We start from the raw sequence: 25587 nt of genomic DNA, 5'->3' as shown, positions 1-25587 counted from the left end.
CTGTGGGGGTCGGCTGTATGTTTTAGAGAGATGCGTTGGCAGTAGGGTAGAAGGGTACCAGGAGATGGGCAGTCATTTGGAGGAGGTAGCAGCACGGGAGATGAGAAGAAAGGTGGGTTTGAGAGTGGTCCTGCATTAATTTCGCTCAGATACGACTAGTTCTCCCCAGCTCCGAGGCCATTGTCCTAGGCCATTGGTTCTCGTGCTGTAGCCTCTGGAGCAGAACCGTCAGAATTGCCTAGGAAGTTGTTAGGAGTGCAGAGTTTTGAGCCCCATCCCAGACCTGCTGAATCAGAATCTAGTTTAACAAGCCCTCCAGGTGAGCCTGACGTTCAGGCCACTATCTCCCAGGACCGGGTGACCACAGAGCCTTCTCCTTGCTTTGACTCTCCTCTGGTCCCTCAGCCTTGCCCTGAGCTCAGGCCCTCCCCCACTAGAAGCCCTTCTACACGAATTACACCTTGACTCCTGGCTCCACGTTTTTGCTTCTCATTTGTTGCTTTATCCACTGCATCCCTGAACATTGATTTATCGTGGTTAGTTGCCACCTTTCAGTGGGCCCTGAGTGAATCCAAGGGCCACTCATTCTCCAATAGCCTCTGCATCTGCTGCCTTCTCTGCTCTTCCTGGAACCTGCTTGGCTTCCCAATCCACAGTTTCTTGGGTTTTCTCTACTTGTGTTGCCAGTGACAGAAGTCTCAGCTGGGTACACAGGGTGGGTCAGGGTTGGTGGCTCTCATCTACTCCCCTAAATTATCAGCTCCTCCAGAGAGCAACAGTTCCCAGTCTTTGGGAAGAGGCAGAGGCTCTGGGCTCTGTGCTGGCCTAGGAAGCTCTGTTCCTTCTTGGTTGCTAGGTGTCGGTGAGGTCACGTGTAAGCAGTTCTGATTCTCGTCTTTTCTCAGAAGCTAGTACAGGGCCGTGCAGGAGTTTTTTTTGTTTTTTTTGTTTTTTTGTGGGGTGGAGGGGTTTCCATTTGTTTATTGATCTCCTCCTCATTACTCCAGAGAGGATTCAAGATGGGAGGGGGCTTCAGCATCACCCACCCTCCCAGTTGGCAGGGATCCTCAGAGCATGTGCAGTAAGGCACGGTCACTGTATTCTGGGAAGCTATGAACTGAAGGCTGTGAGCTCTGGGTCCCCAGCCTCGCAGTCAAAGTACTGGTGCAGTAGCTGCTTTCGTAAGCCTGAGTGAGGGTGAGGTAAGCCGCATCCGCACAGATTGTGCAACAGGGTTCAGGATTTCTCCTTTCATAACTGAGAGACCAGGGGTCTGTCCCCTCTGCCTGCTCCCCCAGTGGGTCACAGAACATCACCATTCTGGCTGCCTGGGTTTAACCAGAGCAAATCATGCAATGACCAGCAGCTGGCTGGGGCCCTGCCATTTGCACTGTCTCCTAGCACAGCCTTGGGGGGGTGGGCACAAGCTTGGACAAAGGCCAGAGCCCACCTTTGAACTGGGCCTCACAGGGGCGAGTCCAGACAGGCAGGGAGGGGGCCATGGGCTGAGGAGAATCTGCGGGGGTTTCAACGGCCAGAAAGGAGGGCAAGAGGTGGCATAATGTTTCCAACTGCAGTCCTTAGGGTCAGGTAGTCCTGTATTCTACAAGAATGCTTACTTCTTAAGAAGAATGTGGATTAAGAACATAAATTGCATAAAGTGTTCAGCAAAGCACGCAGCTGACAGAAAGGACCAGTAAGTGATTGAACTGAACTTTGCTGTCGATGATGCAGGGGGCAGCATTTATCAACTTGATATCTTTGTTTTTCAGGGCTTGAAGATACTGGAAATCTTTCTGGCTCCAAATTCCTATGCTAGCCAGAGGATGAATAACGAGCAGGCATGAGAGGTTGAGGCATTCAGCTTCCCTGCAAATCTTGGTATAGATCACGTCCTTCTCTATAGGTTGGAACCACAGAGCACAATGAGTACGGTGAGTTTTGTAAGTTCATGAATTTTATTTTTTCAGGTTAAACAATTACTTCATTCCTTGTGTACCTTGATGAGAGCACCATAAAGGCGCTTCTAAGTAGCCCTGGTTCTTAAAGGAGCACGTACAGGACCTTCTGGTGGTTACACCCACCTGCTTGTCTTTGGTCAGAGTCCAGAGTTTCGGGTGGTGCCCTAAAGACAGAAGGCTGAGGATGGTTGAGGGTTTTGAAGTTTTATACCTCCAGAGCAGCTGTCAGTGTCCTGGAAGTATTAGGGCTCTGGTTTATTTAATTATTTACAGCCCAATTTTCCGTTTTTCCTTCTGTTTCTTTTCCCTGTGTAGTTCTTGGTCCGATGTGAGCATCGGTAGCCGTAATAACCCTTGGTGAGTTTTCTTACGGTCAGTGACCAAAGTTGGTAAGTCACTGTAACTCCTGTTTAGAGCTTTTATCAGACTGCAGGGGCAGGCAGCTCGGTTTGGTGTAACCCAGATGTCACCTGGAGCCCTTTGAGTCCGGAGAGTGCCTGAAGGTCCCCCTCCCCACTTTACTCCCTATTAACAAGGCTGCTCATATGATCTAAACTCAAAACAGCTGTTTTCTGAGATAGTGCGTTCACATCAGGTGGACCAGATGTGAAACTCATACTCTCTTTCCAGGTTCCAGAAGTGCTGTGAATGGTGTTGGGGGGGTGGTGCAGGATAAGGCTGAAAAAACGGTTCCCAGGGTGATAGAAACCGTGGTAAAAATCCTGTAGACTCTGTTCACCGACCCCCACCCCCTCCCCTTGGCCCATCCCTTCCGACCACTCCTGGCCCCCACCGTGTTCCAGACCCATTGTTGACATTCTTACACAAAAGGGCCTTTGTTTCCCTGGACCTACCTTTTTAAAGGGCAGATGACCTCCCATCTTGGTCCCATATCTGCAGCTTGCCACCACAGTTCACCTGCAGGGAAACCTCCTAAGCCTGGGCACCTCACCTCTGAAGCCCATGCTCTGCCCAGGAGGATGTGAACAGACAGAGCAGTGTAGCCTCTTATAAGGGTGTGTGAAGAATTTGGTTAAAATTTCCTCAGAGTGGTGTGAATAACTTGTGTGGTGGTGATCAGATGGTCGGTTTTAACTGGAAGCTGTGAGGGCTCTGCTGTTAAAAAGCAGGAGAGCATGACAAGAGTATCAGGAAGGCAGAGGGGGCAAAGTCTTTTCCCGTGTTCTAGGGTTTCTTGAGCCTGGCCCTGTGCTAACAGCCACCTCCTGCCTGCCCTCAGGGAGTACAGGTGGAAGAGGAGGTGGAGTAGCAGTTCTGGAGGCTTCTTGCGGGGAGAGGGAGGAGGAGGAGGTCACGAGATGGTCAGCCGGAGAGGATGAGGAATGTCCTCATAATGGAGCTGACAACTGAGTAGCTTCCTGAAAGCTGTGTAAGAATTGGCTGAGTGAAGAAGGGCAGGGATGGGTGGTCCAGGCTGGGAAGGATGCCAGGTTAAGGGCAGGGAGAGGCTGAAAGAGCAGCCAGGAAAGGACTGCTGTTGGGGGGGGGTTGGGGGTGAGAGTTGGCAGGACACATTACTGCAGTGACCACGAAGGGGTTTTTAGGGTTCAGCACCTGGACTTTGGCCAGGACCTATGACTGCTTCTTACCTCCCTCAGTGGAAAAGCTGCACAGGTAGGGGCATGAAGGGTTCTGTTTAGCAGTGTCTGCTAAGACGGATTTGGTCGTTTTCAGAGGATGGAAGATACAAGGGCAACTTCAAAGAGAGTGGGGTGAAAGTCAAGGAGCCCTAAGTAATCTGGTAGCTGCTGGGGCAACTCATGTCAACACCAGGTCGTGGCTCGGGCCTGGGTGCCAGCTCCCCGGAGGGACAAAGTGGCTCCTCACTGGACCGTTGGGAACAGCTGCTGTCGCTGGCCTCTGGGCCTTCCTGGGGATGCTTCCCTGTTCCTCAGATCCGTGGGAGCTGCTAAACCCAGCTACATTTCCGAAACTTCTCACTCTGCCATTTGACAGAGAGTCAGAACACAAACGGAATCAGGCTTCTCTGTGTTGCCAGAGAGCTGGGCTGGGTGATGGATGTCCCGAGTCTTGTGCACATCTCACGGACACTTGCCTGTCCTCCAGCGTTTCCAGGGACAGGATGCCTGGTAAGGCGTATGCGGAACTAGGGTAGTAATGCTGTCTTCCGACAGCACTCAGTACTATGCATACGGTATGTCGCCTCACCCTTAGGAGAGCTCTGCGAGTCTGGTACTGGTGAGGAAGTTCAGACTTAGTAGTGAAGTAACTGCCCCACATCGCCCAGTGTGAAGCAGAGCAGGCCCGGTGCCAGTGAGGAGCGGGACAGGCCAGGGGAGAGAAGCACCGAAGCACAGGGAGCCAGGCTTGGCTGGGGCCGCACAAGGTGGGAGTGATGAGGCTGCGGGTCAGCTGGCAGGTTCTGTCTCTTGAGGCAGATGGCAGGGGGCGGGTTCTCAACGCGTCGTTCAGGGCCAGCCAGGCCCCAGCCAGGCCGGAAATGCTGGAGCAGATTGGTAAACCAGCTCGAGGATGTGGAAGAAAGGCTGGTTCAGGGAGTCTGGGCTGCAGATAGGCTGATTAACAGCTCGGACCTTCCAGAAGGCATGTCTCTCGGGCAGCCCCTGGGAACAGCCTTTTAAAAACTTTGGTTCTTGGAGTACCTACTGTACAGCACAGGGAACTCTACTCAACACTCTGCAATGATCTTTATGGAAAAGAGTCTAAAAAAAGAGTGGATATATGTATATGTGTAACTAATTCACTTTGCTGTACAGCAGAAACTGCACAACATTGTAAATCAACTATACTCCAATGAAAAAGTTTTTTAAAAAGTTCTCATCACAAGAAAAAAAAATAAAACTTTGGTTCTTGGAGCTGTGGCGGGTGATTATTAGGGTGTAAACTACAACTTGATAGTATCCTAAAAGGTTAGAGGCCAGGAACCTTTCCCAAAGAAAGACCCACTTTTCCAGTGAATAGAAACTTGGGAAACTGAAGGGCTTTGGGCTGAAAAACAGAAAGGGCTCAGTGAGGCCAAATACAAATCCAAGGAAAATAGGTCTGTAACTTTTGGTTAAAAGAAGGGGTTTCTGGCCAAATCCCAACCTGGACCAGAGGCTTCCATAGAGTTATGTGTCATGTACTTTTGACGGACCAATAGACTTAATAACAAAAGTTTTACTTTATAGAATTTGTATTCACTATATGTTCTGGATGATTTCTTTCTATAAACATTCAGTGTTCTAGAATCTCAGGTTTTGAAAGGACCCTGACCGCAGGTCTGCTCACTGGCCTCCTATTCTTCTTAATGAGTTGATCTTTTTATTCTTCTGGCTGAAATCTTACTGGTCAGGAGCTTATGTAAGTGTTTCTTTTTCCCCCGATACCCTCAGAGAAAGCGTCGTGGAGGAACAGTAAATTCTAGACAAGCCCAGAAGCGAACTCGAGAAGCGTCCTCCCCCCCTGAGATGGCCCTGGAGGCAGAACCCATAGAACTTGTGGAGAGCGGTAAGATTGCCAGTGACACTGGGCATGAGTGAGCACATATGCCCAACATGCCACCTACCAGCCACAGGTCTTGTGCAAGTTACACAACCTGTAACTCAGCCTTAGTTTCCTCATCTGAAACGGGGGATAATGTTGTGCATATATATGCAGTAGCTGCTGCAGAGAGTTGTCATAGCACTGAAATGAGTCAATGACACAGAACGCTTAGAACAGTGCTTGGCACATAACACTATACGAGGTTCAGCTTGTATCAGTGTATTTATAAGACCTACAGTCTCAGACTCACCTACCGTTCACAACTTAAAAAAGCTAAAGTGAGCAAGAGCTGCCCCCTTGGTTACCCTGAGACCTCCACAGGTTTAGAAACAGCCACTCAGCTGGGCTAAGCATCCAGCCTTTCGGGGATGTGCAGCATGGAAGTGGAGACTGCCGTGGGTCCACCTTTTCTCTTTGAAACTGTGCCTCAACTTAGTTGGCCTCGGGAAGTACTCAACTTTCTTCCTCTCTCCTTCATTAAGACAAAAAATTTCCCCAGCAGGCAGACTTGTTGACAGAGCTGCGTGTGTTGGAAGGAGTTTGGTGCAGGCAGAGGCCAGATTGGCTTTTTCCCCTTCTTCCTGCCTCCTCAGGGGAGTGGCACATGGCCTGAATCAAGTCCCTCAGCTCTGCATGTAGTAAGATTGTTTTTATAATTATGATGCCTGAAAACTGACATTTGAAGAGAAGCAAGCAACTTGTCTATAGATTTCATGGGCCCTTCAGGGGCGTGAAGTTCTCCATATTGTCTCTGTGGTCTCTGAGCTTCACTTCTAACATAAATTCACAGCCCGGGGCCATCCTCCCGTCCACCCCAAAGCTGATGCCCTGGTGTCTGAATTCTGCCACTCTTCAGGAGAGGCTGGTGCAGGAGGCTCCTCATTTGGGACTCTGAGCCCACAAGTGGAATCTCCAACCTGGCCAAGATCCACTGCTTTCCACTGCAGCACTTCTCGTCCTCAGGCAGTCTTACACCCGTGTGCAGGGCTGTGTGCACAAGCTGCCCGTTGGAATACCGTTTTTATTTGTAGGAGCCAAAAATTGTGTCCATCAGAAAGAGAGCGGTTCTGTAAATTATGGTATATCCATATATGGACTATTCTTTAAAAAGAATGAAGTCATTTTGTATAAATTACGTTGGACATCTTTGATGTATTGTGGTTTTTATTCCTGTGAAACTTTTTAATACATGAGAACAAGTTTGAATATGTTAAATGTATTACAAGTCACTTTCCCTGAGTATTAAACAAACATCATTTCTAAAAGTTCTTCCCTCCTACTTTTTAATGTTAATAATAATAGAAACAAACATGGTTGTAAGTCTTGTTTCAGTTGATATAAATGGAAGTTGTACTCTGCCCTTCCTTTCTGCCTGCTGGATGTAAGCGCTGGTGACCGTTTGGCACGTGCCCTTCCCCCCTTGTCCTGTGCTCAAGTAGACAGACGGTGCGCTGTCCTCTAGGGTCAAAGGCAAGTTGCAGAACAGGCCCGACCCATTTGGGTGGGTTGGGGTTCTAGGGGACCAGTAAATAAACCCTTGTTGTCCACCCAAGTGGGAAGCACTTGAGAGCTAAATGGAGATTAAAACGTAACTGATGAAGGTGCAGAGCTAAGCATGACCGGAGGTCTGAGGGGAGCAGAGGTTTCAGAGAGATCCATCCCAAAGCCCAAGCTGAGCATGCTTGGTCCCTTCCCCAGATGTGCACCCCCCATCCCACCTCAGGTAAGTCGCTGCCTCTCCCCTGTGAATGAGCTGAGCAGGTGCAGGGCACGGAGGCCTAGCTGTGTGGCAGTGTGAGGCCACGGGGAGAGGTGTGCGTGTGCACAGACACACACAGGATGGTGTGTTTGTAAAGCCCATACCCTGTTGCTCACAGCAAAATTCTGGAAGAGTATTCATTGCCTGTCACCCCTTTACTTCTGTACTTCAGGGATTTTAGTTTGGTATAAGACTGTGCTCTGTTTGTAATCATATTAATAATGAAACTTAGAGCAATAGGCCTTTACTTTCCTCCTAAAGCTTGTTAAAATGCTTTATTTTGAAGCTGGAGATGAAATAGTGGACCTCACCTGTGAATCTTTAGAGCCTGTGGTCGTCGACCTGACTCACAGCGACTCTGTCGTGGTAAGTGCTGGAACGTGAGGCTTGCCCTTTCTTGGCTGTGGGCCCCTGGCCTGCACGTCTGAAGGCCTTGGTCACAGGCTACAGCTTGGGCTAAAGAAGGCATGCTTTCAGTGACTGGTGCTCAAGATGGAAAATGTTTCAGGAAAATCATTTGTTGTGACTCTATTGCTTAAACTAATCACATTAGTAAACCTCTGTGACCCTGTCCTTTACGTAGCTGGCCATAAAGGCTTTTGGGGAGAACTCTGAGGCCCGATCTCTCTTTGGTCCCTGATTCTACACTTAACACCAGCTGTGTGACCTTGGGCAAGTTGCTTAGCCTCATTCACTTTGTCCATAAAATGGGGATAATGCCATCCATGTCAATAGAGTATTGTGAGGATTAAAAGAGATCCTGTATTTGAGTGGCTGGCACCTAACGTGGTGCCCAGTAAAGCTGAGTAAATGTGAGTTTACACCCTCGCGGCTGGTGGGAATGGGGATATTTGCTCAGCACTGCCAGTGGGAAATCTCTCGAGTCCCAGAAGCAGCTGCCTCGGAGGATGCAGGCCCCCTGCGTTGCCACCGGATGCCTTGGTTGTGTCGTGCCTCCAGGGAGGGTGGCACCTGGGAGGCTGCTTGTGCCCCCTCCCAAAGGGGGCATGCCTGCCCCTGTGCGGCCCTCAGGAAGGAGACCTGATCTGGTCAGGGGACATGTGGAGAAGCGGTTCTGGCAGACTGGCTCCACAGGTCAGGGGTGCATAGCTGTGTGTGGGTCTGGGAGTCTGGTCAGCCCACAGACCCACATCCTGAGGACGCACTGGCCTCTTGGGATGCTTCTGCAGTGCCTTTTGATGCAGTGTGCAGTTGTGTGGAGTGGAGGTGGTGACACCCTGGACAGTCTTGGGCCAGTAGGGGGCAGGTGCTGCTGAGGGCTTCGGTTTGGTGGGGCAAGTGGGGTTGCTAGGAGCTGAGTCTTCCCCTTGGCCTTGGGGCTGTCCTGGCTGTGCTTAGAACCGTAGACTAGGGTTGCACTGAGAAGCTTCAAGACTTTAAAAGGAGAAAAGAGTGAGGACAGGGAACTGTCTTGACAAATTAAGAGATTTAGACCCTGGTCAGCCTGAAACTGCTGGGCTGTCCTGTGGGGTGTTCTTCCCTCTCATTCCTCCCCTCCCCCATCCCGAAGGCAAGGCAGCTACCCTTGCTGCAGCATCAGACCGTCCCCAGCAGATTTTGGATGAATGCTCAGGGGAGACCATGGCCCCCAAACAGGCGGCAGTAATTCCCCTGGAGACCGGTGGGAACTTTCTGAGATAAGCCTGAGCAGGTTTAGCTGTAAGTGGTCCCTTCCTGGGCCTGATTAGTGTGATTTCTAAGGCAGGGGTCCCCAACCCCCGGGCCGCAGACCGGTACTGGTCCGCGGCCTGTTAGGAACCGGACCGCAGAGCAGGAGGTGAGCAGCAAGCGAGCAAAGCTTCATCTGGGGCTCCCCGTTGCTCGCATTACTGCCTGAACCATACACCCTCCGCCCGCCACCCCGCCACTGGTCCACAGAAAAATGGTCTTCCACAAAACCGGTCCCTGGTTCCAAAAAGGCTGGGACCGCTGTTCTAAGGTACACACATTTGGGTTGGTTCATTCCGGATTTTCCGTGACATCTTCTGGGAAAATACCCGAATGAACTTTTCAGCCAAGCCAATACATACAGCTTTGCCCCTGCTCCCTGCAGGCTCCCTGAGGTCCTGGAAAGGTAGCTTAATTTGGTACCTTGGCTGCAGCCTCAGCCCAGTTGCTGATTAACACTTAAAAGTGCTGCCAGTCCTGAATTTCTCTAATACTCTGTGCCCGCCTGCAGTGTGCCAGGCCCTGGGGAGATGGCCAGGATTCTGCTCACAAGACCGTGTTTTCTGCCCTCAAGGAGACAATGATTGGCTTCTGTTGGGTGACAGACCCACATCATCATGTCCCCTTTTACGCCTTGGTTTTGTTTTGACGGCCAGTCTGCCCTCCCTACATGGCTTCTTTTCTGAGCTTTCCAGCCTTCTTCCTGTTTCTCTGGGTGTGGAGAGTCATTGAGAGACACCAGGATGGGAAGGCTAGAGTTGGGGGGGCTGCCCTGGGAGTGGGTGGATAGCCAGGGGCCGGTGGATAGGTGAAGGGGAGGCTCACTTGAGAAGCAGGAGTCCCCGCTTCTCGTCCCAGAGGCACCAGCCAGTTTGGTCGGAGGACTTAACCTTCCCGTGGCCTCAGTGTCCCCAGACACAGAATAATTGTTTTGGACTTAATAGCACCCCTTATTCTAATCATCCTTCATTCTTTGTTGGTGTTTAATAAATCGAAATGCCAGTTTTAAAATTTACAGTGAGAAGTACACCTGAGGCTGAAATTCTCATTCTCTAAAGCAGATCTACTTGGAAAACCTAATAGTATTATTAACTTATCAAGGGGCATCTATTAGAGGAGTTACAAGTTTAGGGTTACCTCAGGCCCCGCCTACAGGAGAGTATGAAATGAATAAATGTATCGCTTCCCTAATTGGGGTAATCTTACCAGTTCCACCAGAATGCCGGGGGACAGGCTTAAGTGTACCACTTCAACCTCACCCGGGAGTAGCTCTGCATCTTCACATCCCAGGATCCAGGGACAACGTTAGAACTCTTGTGAACCCTCTTAAGACTGGATGAGAAACTACGCAGGCTGTGTTTTTCTAACTCTAAGGAATCCTAAACCCCTGATGAATTAGGAGAAATTTTAAAAGCTGTAAGGTGCAATGAGACCTTGTACATCTCTGCTTTGATATTTTCCCTCAAAATTTAACTTATTTTTGGCATTGCATACCCAAAAAAGGCCGTCACTGCTGGGTCCTAGGGTGTGTATATCTTTGATTGTCACTGTATAGTGACAAGCTGTTTTCCAGAGAGGATGTACCAGTTTAAGCTCCCACCAGCGCTGGAGGTTCTTATGCTTCCACATCTCACTGCCACTGTAACTTTTAGCCAGTCTGGTGTTGCCTAGAGTATCCCATGTGGTTTTAATGTGTGTTTTCCCATCACTGGTGGGGTTGAACATCTTTTCATGTTTAGTGGTGTTTCATTTTCCTCTTTGGCGAATTGCCTGTTGCAATCTTTTTTTTTTTTTTTTTTTAAACACTGAGTCTTTTTTTCTACTCATTTTTCTGTGTGATTGTCGACCTTGTCTCATTTTTTAGGAATTCTTTATAAGTTCTAAAAATATGAGCCTGCCATTAGTTGTGTTTTGAATCTGCTACTCAGAGGCTTGTCTTTTCTCTTTTTGGTTTATGTACAGAGGTTCTTAATTTTAATACAGTTGAATTTATCAATTTGTTGATGAAAATCCCATACCATAAAAATATGTTCCTCTATTCCAAAAGTTTTACTGTTTTGCGTTTCACATTTAGGTCTATAATCTATATGAGTTTTGTGTATTTTTTTTTTTAATTTGTTTTATTTATTTTTGGCTGCATTGGATCTTTGTTGCGGTTCGCCGGCTTCTCATTGCGGTGGCTTCTCTTGTTGCAGAGCACGGGCTATAGGCACGCGGGCTTCAGTAGTTGTGGCTCGCGGGCTCTAGAGCGCAGGCTCAGTAGTCATGGTGCATGGGCTTAGTTGCTCTGCGGCATGTGGGATCTTGCCAGACCAGGGCTGGAACCCATGTCCCCTGCATTGGCAGGCGGATTCTTAACCACTGCGCCACCAGGAAAGCCCTTTGTGTATGGTTTGAGATAAGATTAAATACCTCTCAGTGAAGATTTATAATATTCCCTGGAGTGATTTTGCAAGTCTTTTGTTAGAAGATTTATTTCTAGGTACATAGTATTTTAGGATGCTATAAAAAAACAAAGGTGTTTAAATTTTTCACTTTTTTGTTTTTATTATTTGCTAATATAAAGAAATGCAGTTGGTTTTTCTTTTTTTAGTCTAACAGTTCTTAATCTGTAAATCTTTTTTAAAAAATTTATTTATTTTTATTTATTTATTTTTGGCTGCATTGGGTCTTTGTTGCTGTGTGCAGGCTTTCTCCAATTGCGGTGAGCGGGGGCTACTCTTCTGCTGCGGTGCGCGGGCTTCTCATTGAGGCGGCTTCTCTTGTTGCGGAGCACGGGCTCTAGGTGCGCGGGCTTCAGTAGTTGTGGCCCGCGGCCTCTAGAGCACTGGCTCAGTAGTTGTGGCGCATGGGCTTAGTTGCTCTGCAGCATGTGGGATCTTCCCAGACCAGGGCTCGAACCCATGTCTCCTGCACTGGCAGGCGGATTTTTAACCGCTGCACCACCAGGGAAGCCTTTAATCTGTAAATCTTTGAATTTCTATGTACACAGAACAAGTTTTGGTTCTTCTCTATTTCCCTTTTTTTTCCCTTGGCCTTAACACACTGGCTAAAAAATTCAACACTGACTGAATAAAAATGGTGACAGTCATGGACATTCTTGTTTCATTCTAAAACTGAAAGAGTCCTTTCAGAGTTCCACCATTAAATAAGACTTCTGCTGTAAGTTCTTTTGATTCGCTTATATCCTTTACCAGAGTGGAAAAGTTTCTCTATTTCCTGTTTGGCTATAAGTTTCATCTTGAATCAATGTCGAAATTTAACAATTTCATCTAATGTTGCTTTTTCCCCTTTCATATGTTGAAGTGGAGAATTATGTTGGTTTCTAGTGTTAAACCACTTAAGCATTGTGGTCATGGCATTATCTTTTTATGTTGCTAGATTTGGTTTGCTAATGTTTTATATATAATTTTGCCTCTATTTTTATGAGTAAGATTGGTGGTCTGTAATTTTTCCTTATAGAGTTCTGGTATCAGTGTATTGGTATCTTTACAAAGTGAGTTGGGCACCTTTTTTCCCGTTCCACAGAAGATTTTGTAAGATTGGACTATTTCTTCCATGAATGTTTGTTAGAACCCGACAGTGAAGTACATAGTGTTTTAATAGATTTTGGTAATTACATTTTTTAGGAATTTGTTGATTTCATGTAAAGTTTTCACTTTTATTTGCATAAATTTGTTCATAATGTCTTATGTTCTGTGGAATCTATAGTGATGTCTCCTTTTTCATTTCTGATACTGGTTATTTGTGTTTTCTATTTTTTTAGATTAGTATCACCAGAGCTTTATTAGATCTTTCAAAGAACCAACTTTTAGCTTTGTGGATCCTTTCTCTTGTAAGTTTTTCATTCATTGATTATTCCTTTCTTTGTTTGAGTTTATTTTGCTGTTTTTCTAATTTTCATCATTTCTTTTCCAATAAATGCATTAAAGATTATACTGTCTTTAGCTATATCCTACAAATTGTGTTACTGGTACTTTACATTTAATTCAACATTTATCAAATTTATATTTTTTAACTTCCAAATGTATGGGTACTTTCTTTTTGTTATTGATTGCTTGCAGTATTGGTCAGAAAATACATTCTGTATGTCAGTTCTTTGATACTTACTGGGTCTTGCTTTAAGCCTGGCTTGCCCCCGACGGCTGGCCTTTGCCAGATAACCTGCCCCCATGGCTCCTGCCTGGGCTTTGGTTTCTCTGTGGGGCTTTCAAAAGTAGGCTTCAATTTTTTAAGAATCCTCTGTGCTTTTTTTCCCTCTGGATGACTGTATTCCCTATACTGTTGACCGAATTCTTCTCTATTTTTGATACCTCTTTATTTAAAAATATGTATGTTTTATCTTGTTTTTGGTTGTTTTCAGTGGAAAAAGGGATGGAAATACCAGCCTGCCATTTATTGGAAGTCTCTGCTTGTTTTCCATCCTTCTGCTTTCTTTCTTTTTTTAATTAATTAATTAATTTATTTTTGGCTGCATTGGGTCTTCGTTGCTGTGCATGGGCATTCTCTAGTTGCGGCGAGCGGGGGCTTCTCTTTGTTGCGGTGCGCGGGCTTGTTATTGCAGTGGCTTCTCTTGTTGCAGAGCACAGGCTCTAGGTGCGCAGGCTTCAGTAGTTCCAGCACGTGGGCTCAGTAGTTGTAGCGCACGGGCTTAGTTGCTCCGCGGCATGTGGGATCCTCCCGGACAGGGCTCGAACCCATGTCCCCTGCATTAGCAGGTGGATTCTTAACCACTGCGCCACCAGGGAAGTCCCATCCTTCTGCTTTCTTATCTGGTTTGATAGATGAATTAAAATTTTCAGACCACTTTTCATGAGCATTTGCAGTATGCCAGTCTCTGTTCCAGCTGGAAGTGATGCAGTGATGGAAAAGAGACTCACTCCTCTTGTTAAGAAACTGAGTCTTCCAGGGGGAAGTTATTAAAAAGGGTACTTGCTTGGACTATTTTCCTTCATTGAATTTCAAAAGATTGTTTCTTTTAAAGTCAGGTTGGTTTTCCTGGAATCTTTTTTTGTTCTGTTCCCATAGTGTACTAATGTATAGAGCTATTATACTCTGTGTTATACTCTGTACCTCACCTGGTTTATGATTTATGAGACTGTTGAAAGGGTCTGCTTGGTGAAGGCTTCCTTGCAGGCAGGGACAGAGCCTGGTCTGTCGTCTCTGGCTGGGAATAGTAAAGGGCATGAGAGGTACACCGTGACTGCTAGAATGAGTGAATGAACCAGCGTAATTATATATGAAGGAAGAAGAGCCAGACATCATATCGAAGAATTGGGGAAACGAAACAGTTGTCCGTGGAATCTGATATGATTGCTTACTCGACTGGGATGCTCACGTCAGCACCAGTCTTTCTGGTGCTCGTGGCGGTGCTACAGTAAAAGTACTCTGTAGTTGTGTGATGCGTGCACCTGTTGGATCTGAGGAGTATCCTTTGTGGGCACGGTGGTTGCAGATGGCTGTTTCTTCCAGTGGAATGATGTGCCGTGCTGCCTTGGAAGGTCATTTAAAGCAAGCGGCTCTCCGAGCTCCCAGCTGGATGAGCTTTCTTAGAAATGCCAGAGGTCAGCTTGCCTACAGAGGACCCCAGTGACCCTGCTACTTGGTTCCATTCTGTTGTTTCACCCCAGCATGTTGCTGTAACCCTAAGAATGCCAAGCGTTTTGTCCACTAGTAGAAGAAAGGCTTATCCTGCCCCACTGACCAGGAGTCTGTGACATGGGTGTCAGCGTTTGCAGGTGTTCTGAGGCTCACGTGTGCTTCAGAAGCTCATAGGGGCTCTGGGTGCCTGAACTGGAGTCAGTGTGCCCAGGTGTGGAAGCAGGCGGCGCCGGTGCTACTGTGGGTTGTTCGTGCCCCACGTGTCTCCTCCACTTGTCTCTAACACACTGCCTGTGGTTTATTCTAGAGTCAGGAAAGAGAAGCCAGGCTGAAGGTGGGGTGGAATGTGTGGGTCTGAGCTTGAGCCAGTTTGTCACAGTGTTGATTTGGCTGTTCATACTTGGGGACTGGGGAATTGTTTCCATTTGGTATTTTGTTTCTTTGAAAGGCCTCTCAGCCAGATGAGAGGCCCAAGAGCTTGTATTATTCCTATTTCCATCTGTTTACTCCTAGAGTCAACATTTCTGAAGCCCCGATGCTTTTCCCCACCTCTGTCTCTTGTGCTAGGTAAGCACTTTGTTACCTGCAGGGCTATGGCCACGGGGAAGGGACATTCCAGGGCACCTGCAGACACCTGCAGAGTTCTTGATTTTTTCTTTTTTTTTTTTTTTTTTTTTTGTCTGCATTGGGTCTTTGCTGCTGTGCGCGGGCTTTCTCTAGTTGCGGCGAGCAGGGGCTACTCTTTGTTGTGGTGCGCGGGCTTCTCATTGCAGTGGCTTCTCTTGTTGCAGAGCACGGGCTCGAGGCACTCAAGCTTCAGTAGTTGTGGTACGTGGGCTCAGTAGTTGTGGCTTGCGGGCCCTAGAGTGCAGGCTCAGTAGTGTGGCACGTGGGCTTAGTTGCTCTGTGGCATGTGGGATCTTCCCGGACCAGGGCTCAAACCCGTGTCCCCTGCATTGGCAGGTGGATTCTTAACCATCGCGCCACCAGGGAAGTCCAGAGTTCTCGATTTGTTGCGATTCGGCTGCTGGGTGGAGGGAACACCAGTGATAGTATGTCACCTCCATCAGCTAGGAGGTGGCTCTGGGTCACAGGAAGGCATGGAGCTGGGAGGCCAGGCTGTGGTGCCATTCTTTTCTGCCCTTCGGGCAAGAAGCCTCATCTCTGAGCTGTTCTTCCATTGAGCATGGGGACAGAGTCATCACCAGTGAAGGCGGCTCTCTGGCCACCGTGTATTCATTTACCTAGTAGTTAAGTATGGAGCACCTGCCGTTGTGCCAGCAGCATCCTGGGCCTTGGGACTTTCCTGGGGGCTCAGTGTTCAGGTCCGGCCCCGGCTTGGCACTGCCAAGAGGCGAGCTGGGTCTGACTCACAAGAGCCTGTGGAGACCTGGTTGCCACATTCTGGTGGCCTGGGACCCAGTGGCGTCACATTCCTTCCAGGTGCATCCACACCTGGTCAGTGGTCCTTCTTGGCAAAGGGCAGTAAAAGCAGTGTTGGAGTGGAGGAAAACTGGGGTCTTCCCTGCCCACAGCAGAATTTCCTCCTGCTCTTGGCTAACTTCAGAGCTCCCCTTCTAGACTTTCACATGGACAGCACCTTCTACCAGCCCCAGCTTGTCTTCCAGTTCATGGTCCTGGGGATGAAGTTGACTGTTGCCAGTTCCACAGTCACACTTTCCAGCTTCTTCTGGGGGGAGGGGAAGTGTCTTCAGTGGCTTCTCATCTGCAAAATGGAGATCTTTATGCTCAGACCTTCTTCCTTCCTGCGATGGCCATTTGTATTGGTCAGGGTTGAGGTTGGAAAAACCGAATCCACTCTAGTTATTCTGGAGCAGAAATGGATTTTAATACATGGGAGGGGGACTTCCCTGGTGGCAGTGGGCAGTGGTTAAAAATCCACCTGCCAGTGCAGGGGACACGGGTTTGATCCCTGGTCCGGGAAGACTGCCACATGCCGCGGAACAACTAAGCCCGTGCGCCACAACTACTGATCCTGCGCTCTAGAGCCTGCGAGCCACAACTGCTGAGCCCGCGAGCCACAACTACTGAGCCTGCGTGCCACAACTACTGAAGCCCGCGTGCCTAGAGCCCGTGCTCCGCGACAAGAGAAGCCACCGCAATGAGAAGCCCGCGCACCGCAACAAAGAGTAGCCCCTGCTCGCCACAACTAGAGAAAGCCCGCACACAGCAATGAAGACCCAACACAGCCAAAAATAAATAAATTATTAATTAAAAAAAAACAGACACGGGAGGAGTTGCTTCGTGGTGTTGTAAAGGCTGGAGGAGCAGGTGTCTAGGAATAACTCCGGACATCTCAGCCTTGACGCACCATGGGAGCTGCTACCTCTGCTCCAAGCAGAAGGATGGGAGGGGGCAGCTACCACCTGTATTAATCTGTTTGGGCTCAAGGAAATGCTACTGTGTCTCCTTGCTTGGGAGGACAGACCTGGGCTTTGGACATTGCAGCCTCGGCCGCAACTGCCTCTTGATACCCGCATCTGTGTCCACCTACAGCAGCTGAAATTGTCCTCCACCCTTCTGCCCTCCAAATAGCATGAGTGTGTCTCACTGAGGGAATTTAGTTCATGTCTAGAATCCCCACTGCAAGGGAGTTGGAATAGAGTTGAGCTTCCCATCTCTGTGGGGCAGGATGGTGTGCCAGAAAGGGTCAGCCTCCGTGCCCCCTGAACAGGGGGGCAGCCAAGGAGAGGTGGCAGCAGGGCTTTCAACAGCAGTCCTGAGAGCTCTCCTGAAGTAGTTGATCACACACACAAGCGAGAGGGAAAAGGGGTGCTACTGGTGATGGTGTAGACAGACAGGTAGTAGCTCAGTGAGAGAGCTGACTTGACTGGTTTGAAACTGTTGCAGAAAAGAGTCTCAACAAGCTCTGAGTACAGGCACACCTTGGAGATGGTGGGCTCGGTTCCAGACCACCGTAGTCAAGTGACTAAAGCAAGACACAACAGACCTTTGCGTTTCTCAGTGCATGTAAAAAAGTTGTTTGTGCTATATTGCAGTCTATTAAGTGTGCAGTCGCACATTATGACACTGTGCATTCCTTAATTTACAAGTACTTTATTGCTAAACGCGAACCATCGTCTGAGCCTTCAGCAGGTTGCAATCTCTTTGCTGGTGGAGGGTCCTCCCCCGAGGCTGATGCTGCTGACTGACCAGGGTGGTGGCTTCTGAAGGCCGGGGTGCCTGTGGGAACTTCTTGAAGTAAGACAGCCATGGAGTTTGCTGTGTTAATTGACTCTTCCTTTCATGAGCAGTTTCTCTGTAGCAGCAGCGCCGTTTGACAGCATTTTACCCATAGTAGAACTTCTTTCAAACCCTGCTGCTGCTTTATCAACTAAGGTTATGTAATATTCTAATTCTTTTTTGTTATTTCAACAATCTTCACAGCGTCTTCACCAGGAGTAGCTTCCATCTCAAGAAACTACTTTCTCATCGGTACGAAGCAGCTCCTCATGTGTTCAAGTTGTACTGTGAGATTACAGCAGTTCAGTCACATCTTCAGGCTCCACTTCTAATTCTAGTTCTCTTGCTTTTTCCACCACATATGCAGTTCCTTCCTCCACTGAAGTCTTGAATCCCTCAAAGTCCTCCGATAGGGTTGGAATCAACTTCTTCCAAATTCCTCACCCATGAAATCACAAATGTTCTTAATGGCATCTAGAATGGTGAACCCCTTCCAGAAGGTTTTTAGTTTACTTTGCCTGGATCCATGAGAGAAATTACTGTCTATGGCAGCTATCCTTAGGAAATATATTTCTTACATGGTAAGACTTGCAAGTTGAAATGACTCCTCGATCCCTGAGCTGCAGGACGGATGCTGTGTCAGCAGGCAAGACGACAACATTCATCCCACTGTCCGTCTCCATCCGAGCTCTTGGCTGACCAGGTGCATCGTCAGTGAGCAGGAATATTGTGAAAGGAGTCTTTTTTTCTGAGCAGTATGTCTCAGTAGTTTAAAATATTCAGTAAACGATTTTGTAAACAGATGTGCTGTCATTCAGGCTTTGTTGTTTCATTTGTAGAGCACAGGCAGAGCAGATTTAGCGCCATTCTTAAGGGCCCTAGGACTTTTGGAATGGTAAAGGAGCACTGGCCTCACCCTAAAGTCATCAGCTAAGGAGAGAGTCGGCCTGTCCTTTGAAGCTTTGAAGCCAGGCACTGACTTCTTCTCTCTAGCTATGCAAGTCCTAGATGGTATCTTCATCCAGTAGAGGCTGTTGTCTACATTGAAAATCTGTTGTTTAGTGTAGCCACCTTCATTAATGATCTTAGCTGTATCTTTTGGATAACTTGCTGCAGCTTCTACACCGGCACTTGCTGGCAATATGATGTCATGGAGATGGCTTCTTTCCTTCAGCCTCATGAACCAACCTCTGCTGGCTTCACACTTTTCTTCTGCAGCTTCCTCACCTCTCTCAGCCTCATGAACCAACCTCTGCTGGCTTCACACTTTTCTTCTGCAGCTTCCTCACCTCTCAGCCTTCATAGAATTGAAGAGAGTTAGGGCCTTGCTCTGGATTAGGCTTCAGCTTAAGAGAATGTTGTGGCTGGTTTGATCTTCTATCCAGACCACTCAGACTTTGTACACATCGGTAATAAGGCTGTTTCACTTTCTTATCATTGTGTGCTTACTGGAGTAGCACTTTTAATTTCCTTCAAGAGTTTTTCCTTTGCATTCACGACTTGGCTAACTGGCGCAAGAGGCCTAGCTCTAGGCCTGTCTCAGCTTTTGACTTGCCTTCCTCACTAACCTTAATCATTTCTAGGTTTTGATTTAAAGTGAGCCATGTGCAGCTCTTCCTTTCATTTGAAGACTTAGAGGTTATTGTAGGATATGTATTTTTTTTAATATTTATTTATTTATTCATTTATTTATTTGGTTGTGCTGGGTCTTAGTTGCGGCACGCGGGCTGTTTTAGTTGAGGCATGCAGGCTTTAGTTCCCTGACCAGGGATTGAACCCGGGCCCCCTGCTTTGGGAGCGCAGAGTCCCAACCACTAGACCATCAGGGAAGTCCCTACTGTAGGATTATTAATTGGCCTAATCTCAGTATTGTTGTGTGTAGGGAGTAGGGAGGCTCAGAAAGCGGGAGGGAGTCATGGAACAGTTGTTCTGTGGAGCGGTCAGAACACATTTATCAGTTAAGTTCATCGCCTTGTTATGGGTGAGGCTCATGGTGCCCCAAAACAATTACAGTAGTAATATCAGAAATCACCGATCACATATTGCCATAACGAATACAATAATAATGAAAAAGTTTGACATATTGTGAGAATTACTGAAAAGTGACACAGACACGAAGTGAGCAAATGATGTTGGAAAAATGGTACCAATAGACTTGCTTGACACAGGGTTGCCACAAACCTTTAATTTGTAAGAAACGCGGTATCTGTGGAGCGCAGTAAAGCAAAGCACAGGTGTGCCTGTGGTCAGGCGATGGGCTTGACAAGTTCTCGCTAGCTCGCTCTGTAGGCCTCGAACACAGGATTGGATTGATCTCAGTCCTTGGTGTATGCTACTCTCCGTAGTCCCTGCATGGCCTACTTTGGCTGTTTAATTATTTTTAATAAAGGATTAAGCACTGCAAACCCTTCTGCCAGTAAAGGCTCCGTCTCCGGCAGTAGCCCACGTGCAGTGAAGACAAGGAGAACGTGTGGAGCTGGTGGTGGGCTTCAGGCCCCTGGTGCCCCGTGGCATCGTTGTCATCTCACTTAGTTCTCACAGCAGCGAGGGGGCGCTGTGAGCACTCGTGCCTCTGTTTTTCAGAAGAGGAAGTTGTTAGTTCCTGAGGGTATGGAACTTCCCCAGGTCACGCAGCTCCCAGAGACTCACTAAACACCTGCGGGCTGGGGCGCAGTGTGTCAGCTGCTGGGAGGCTTTGCTGCTCCCGAGGATTTTGCATTTGAAACACATGCTTCAATTTTATTGTTTAAAAGTTTAAAAGAATACAGAATATTTTATGTCAAATTAATTGTGTATTTCTCTCTTGTTTTTCTCCTTTTTCAAAGATTGTTGAAGGTGAGTGGTTTCTTCTCCTTCCTTGGGTTTGGGTAGAGGACTGACGCGGGTGCGGGGGCAGGGCCTCGGGCCTTGCCAGCTCTGTAGATGTGGGAACACGCCCAGGATGGTGCCCTGCTCACGCCTGCAGTCAGTCCCCTTTCTGCTGAGGAGACGCCCCCTGGGCATCTGCACGCAGCAGGGGTGGGGGCTTCTCTTGGGAAGACGGGAGGGTGGTCTCCGTGCAGCTGGGACTGGCCTTTCCCAGGCACAAAGGAGGGTGGGTGGTGAGGGTGGTGGGACTGGGAGGCCCTGCCCTGAACATGGGCTCACATCTCAGAAAGGAGGCGGCCGAGGAGGAATGCCAGGAGGCTGCGGCAGGAGCACGCCGATAGCTGTGTGCTAAGCAGTGATGACGAGGAGCTGCCCAGGGACAGGGACGTGTATGTGACCACCCACACCCCCAGGAACGCCCGGGAGGAGGCCGCTACCGGACTCAGGTACCAGCGTGCCCGCTGCTCTGCTGCCGCCGTGCTGGGGACAGGCTCTCTGCCGGGAAGCTTCTGGATCCGTGGGACCCCATCGTCCCTGGAGTGAGGATCCCCTTCCTTCCTCTCCATATTTCAGGGAGAGGTTGGGGCAGGGAGCAGGGTATTAGATGTACTGGACCTTCAGCCCTGGGCTCAAGAAGGGCTCGTTGTAGCATCTGGGTGGCAGGTGGATCTGGAGCTGGGCTCAGCTGTTCCCACTGTGACCAGGGCGTGCCAGGCACCGGCTGGGCGGGTGTGAATAGCTCCAGGCTGGAGGCAAACCCCCACCACCTGGGGTGGAGAACAGACCCAGCGGCCCCCAGCCTTCTGCAACAGGAATGCTTGGAGGAAGGGGGTGCTAGGCACAGCCCCTACCCCGGACAGGAAGGCTGGAAGGGGGCTCTGAGGGAGCATAGGCCAGAGGTGCGGGGCGGGGACAGGGCGACTCCAGTTGCCTGCGCCTTCTCTTGCCCCCATCTCTTTCCTCCCCTTTCTCATAGCCTCCCCCACCCCGCGTCGGGACAGCCGGCCATCTTGTAAGTGTCCTGGGTGCCTGTGCTAAGGCAGGGTCAGTGGAGGCTCTTGTAAGGGGATGTGGGCTGCTTACGTGAAGCCACTTAAGAGTAATTGATGTTTGCGCTTGCTGAGGAACTGACATGAGCACTGTGATTTTAGGCCCTCTGGTACTGTCAGTTGTCCCATCTGCATGGACGGGTACTCGGAGGTAAGCAAACTTAGCTGTGTCTTTCCTGGTTCTGGTTTTCAAACTGCTTCAGTGAAAGAATTAGATGAGAGAGCACTCCTCACTGGGTGGGCTTTGCTGCCTCTGTTTTGCAGTCACGCTTGGGTTGGCACATGGCTTGGCACACCTCTGTGAAGGGGGAGGGTGCCATCTTCTTGGGCCCTACAGTCTTGAACTGTGGGCTGCCCTGTGCAAGTGCATCAGTCCTGTGTGTTCCCCACCTGGCCTAATTGGAAGCTACTAGTGTTCAGTGTGGCCCCAGGCCCTAGGGCACTGCCCCACTGGGTGCCTGGGGGTTCGTCAGACCCCCTTGGGCTGTCGCTGCCAGAGACTGGCCGCTGCCTCTGCTCTCGGCCTCAGAGACGCCGCTCATACTTGCCTGAGCCTACAGAGCAGTGTCTTAGTTCTCCAGACCATCTCCCTGCTTTTCCTGCTGCAGCCCTGGCCCCCCTCCTCTCATTCGGCATCTTAGAGATGGGCGGGAGTGGATTCTCTGGGGGCTCCCGCTGCTCTGGTACAAGGCCAGACGTGAAGCCTGTTCTTTTTTATGTTTTCTAGATTGTGCAGAATGGACGTCTCATTGTTTCTACAGAATGTGGCCACGTCTTCTGTAGCCAGTGCCTCCGTGATTCCCTTAAGAATGCTAACACTTGCCCAACTTGCAGGAAAAAGATCAACCACAAACGGTACCACCCCATTTATATATGAAGTGTTGAGCTGCTCAGGAGAGACGGATGGACAGACAGAGCCTGGCTGGGTTCTCTGCGGCCTCACGTGGGCTATCTGCCACCACTTTCTTGAGCTCAGAAAGACTACTTCAGAATCAACGTCTGTAAAGTAAACTGCTCTCGTTTCCAACCCCGTCTTTGACCCCTTTGTTACCTCTAGTTTGATGCTGAGGAGCTGGACCCAGGGCCCCCCAGGCCAGGGTCTACATCTGCTTCTCCGGGTAGTCTGGTTCCAGCGTAGGAGAGAGGGAGTCAGGCACATTGGAGTTGAGAATCGTGGTTCCAGCCTCTTTCCGGAACCTGCACGTTTGCCAAGAAGTTTTCCCCATTTGGAAAGTTTGTCCCAGCTTCCTACTGGCAGTGTGTCGAGGGCTGGCCCCGGTCGGAGAGCAGACAGGTCCGCCCAGCTCTCCTGGGCACGCTACCTCCTCCCAGGCATCTGCCCACCACAGTGACCAAGCCAGACAAGGTCCATCTGGCCTGAGGATCCCAGGTGCAAGCATGGCCCCGGAAAGACCGACCACTGGACTTTTTTTTCTTCCCTTTGAGTTTCAAAGGTCACCCGTGATTCCGCCTGCATTGATGTCGGGTTCCTGCAGATCACAAGGACCTCTGCAGGGCAATCCCCAGTCTTCTAAGAACGAAATGTGCAATAAAGCCTGTTCTTTGCCTACTTTTCAGCAGCCCAGGAGATGTAGCACTATTAGTGTCCTTCAGAGGCCTCATGTCGCCTACGGAGCAGTGCCTGTCTTGCCCCGTCTGGTTCACCACCTGTTCTCAGGAACTTCACCCATGCCCGAGTTCACCTGGCGCAGGCCGTGCAAGGTCAATGGGGCAGGCACGTCGTCGAGTATCCTCTCTCTTTTCTGATAAAAATCCATCTTGTGTTTACCACGTGCCCTCCGGTCCTCAGTTCCCACTGCCTAATGTCTACTCAAGCATAGACCCTGGGCGGTGGTGGCAGTAATTGTGGCCTTATTAGCCGCCCGTGTCCATGCTGTTGCCCAAGTCACAGCCGACCTGCGTTTAAAAGACCTCGGCTCTCCAGACTTGAGCTGGGCAACCCCACCCCTGCAACTGACATCCATTTCCGAAGCTGCTCTTCTGGCCACTGGGCTTTGATCCTTCGGGCTTTGATTGCTCCTTAGGTTTTGGTTGGCAAAGTACGGTGGCCTCTCCCCGCCAGGGGCCCAGATAACACCCTCTGCTCGACTCCACGTGGGTAAAAGCCTCTGGTCTCAAGGAGGCGGAAGGTGGCCCGAGCTGACCTGTGCTGCCCCCCGCTGCACAGGGCTTGCCTCCACCTCTGTACCCCTCCTTCCTCCGAGGCCTTCAAGCCAAACCAACAGCCTTTTCGTGTGAAACATCTTCGAGGTGGAAAAGGGGCCGCCTCTGGCTTTGCTAGCAATAACTGACCTTCAGTTTCTCCTCCTGGAGGAGCAGGGACCCGGCACAGAACTCACTTTAAACGGGGCTGAAGGAGTAAAACCCGCCTCCGTGTGAAAAGGAAGTGGTTTCATTCTTCATTCTGCCTTTTAACTGTTTGGCTCACTGCCAGTTCGCTTGATGAAAGTACTGTTTTCTACTTGGAGTCGAGGAGGGCAGGACATCAGCTCTCACCTGCGTGGTGTGCGGCGTGTCTGCCCTTCGATGGGACGCCATTGCCATTGAGTTCCTTCTGGGCTTCATGGAATGCTCTTTCTTTATGTTCTAACAATACCCAGACGTCAGGAGCCAAGACAACCGTGCAGCCAAAATTTCTTACGTTTTATGCTTAAGGACAAATGGTTGACCATAAAAGTTGTGTTCCTTCATACTAACTTAAGTTGGAAAAAAACGTTTAGTTTCTACTATTCAGAAGTTGCAAAACAGGAAAAGGTTGATACGAAAAATCCTTTCCCTCCCTCCGTGTACATAGTTCAAATCTTTCTTTGTTACGTTTAAACTATATCCATGTATGTCAGTCTGTTTTGGACTCCTCTGCTAGTGTTACAGGTGGAAATAAACCATCAATTTGAACCAGGTATCTCGTTTGTGCATTCATTTGCTCTTTTGGATCAATATCACCCCCCACCCTTGCCCAAGGTGTGTGATTCCTGTCTGCCTCACGTTTGGTGTATTTTGCGACAGTATGTGTGCAAGAAAGTTGCTTGGTCATCTACTGACCCAGAAGCCAGCAGGTAAGAGGTCATTCTTGGAGCAGAACCACAAGTCCAGGCCCTGGAATCCCTAAACGAGCAGAATCTTAACCTCAGGCCTGAAGAAGTGAGGTTGGCTGCGGGCTGTCTGCTCAGTCTGGCCAGAGCCAGCTCAGGAGAGGAGCTCTGAGCAGTGTGGACTTGGACTGACCTGGGGTCCTGGCAGTGCAGCGCACCTGCCCCAACCACTGTATACAGTTCGCCCTCCGCGTGGGAGTGGGGGCCCAGGAGTGCATGGCGTGCCTGTTAGAGCCCCAGGCAAGCTGTGCGGGGAAAGCTGAAAAGACAGCATGGGCTTGGCTTACTTCCCAGAGAGTAAGTGATGGCAAAGCTGGCCTTTGCCTGCCTGCTCTTCTCCATTCCTGTCAAATGGTCCCCAGAGAGAGAACAGGCTAATGTGCTGGGTGCGTGGGGGCACAGAGGTGCTAAACTTCAGAGGCCTGCCTGCCTTCTGTTGGAGACCACCAGAGACAAAAGTACAGTTATTCAAATGCTTATTGCACATTTGCCATGCTCCTGGTACCACACTTGGCTTTGGTGGGTATTGAGAAACCCAGCTGCATCCCTGCCCTGCTAGGCTGTACATCATCGAGGGAGACAGTTCCCCAGGCCAATGGAAAATAAAACTGGCAAAGGTGAGGTACAGGAGTCCAAGAGAACAGGAAGGGATGCTCAGCTGTGCTCCTCAAGGTCTGAGACGTGTCTAGGTAAAGAGAAGAGGAAGGGGTCCTTGAGTGCAGATCCCAGGCCTGGCGCCCTCCCAATGTACAGGCCTCCCGAGACCTGAGGGTGTGATGGACCAGACACTTCCTTGGTGGCCACCCTAGACCAGC

The 25587-nt window shown here is 49.4% G+C and overlaps 1 protein-coding gene across 10 annotated transcripts in view; it reads left to right on the top strand.

Moving 5' to 3' along the window:
• The window catches only part of RNF4 (ring finger protein 4), a 42126-nt gene extending 17546 nt beyond the window's left edge, over nt 1-24580 (top strand). For 4 of the 10 annotated variants that reach the window (XM_082464417.1, XM_082464415.1, XM_082464416.1 and 1 more), the window contains exons 2-6: nt 1773-1943; nt 5339-5453; nt 7535-7628; nt 20901-21056; nt 22387-24580. In XM_082464417.1, the coding sequence (XP_082320543.1) occupies nt 1926-1943; nt 5339-5453; nt 7535-7628; nt 20901-21056; nt 22387-22669 (666 nt within the window). In that variant the 5' untranslated portion in view covers nt 1773-1925 and the 3' untranslated portion in view covers nt 22670-24580. Of the gene's footprint in view, nt 1-1772; nt 1944-5338; nt 5454-7534; nt 7629-12703; nt 12773-17409; nt 17939-20900; nt 21057-21586; nt 21623-21761; nt 21811-22386 lie in introns of those variants that run through there. The other 6 variants (XM_082464419.1, XM_082464418.1, XM_082464422.1 and 3 more) reach the window with 5 other exon arrangements.
• Nucleotides 24581-25587: the final 1007 nt, after the last annotated feature.

This window comes from Balaenoptera physalus (genome assembly GCF_965194825.1).
Source record: "Balaenoptera physalus genome assembly, chromosome: 5".
NCBI classification, from domain to species: domain Eukaryota; kingdom Metazoa; phylum Chordata; class Mammalia; order Artiodactyla; family Balaenopteridae; genus Balaenoptera; species Balaenoptera physalus.
Note: the sequence above shows the minus strand (reverse complement) of the source record. Positions and strands in the feature narration are given on the sequence as shown.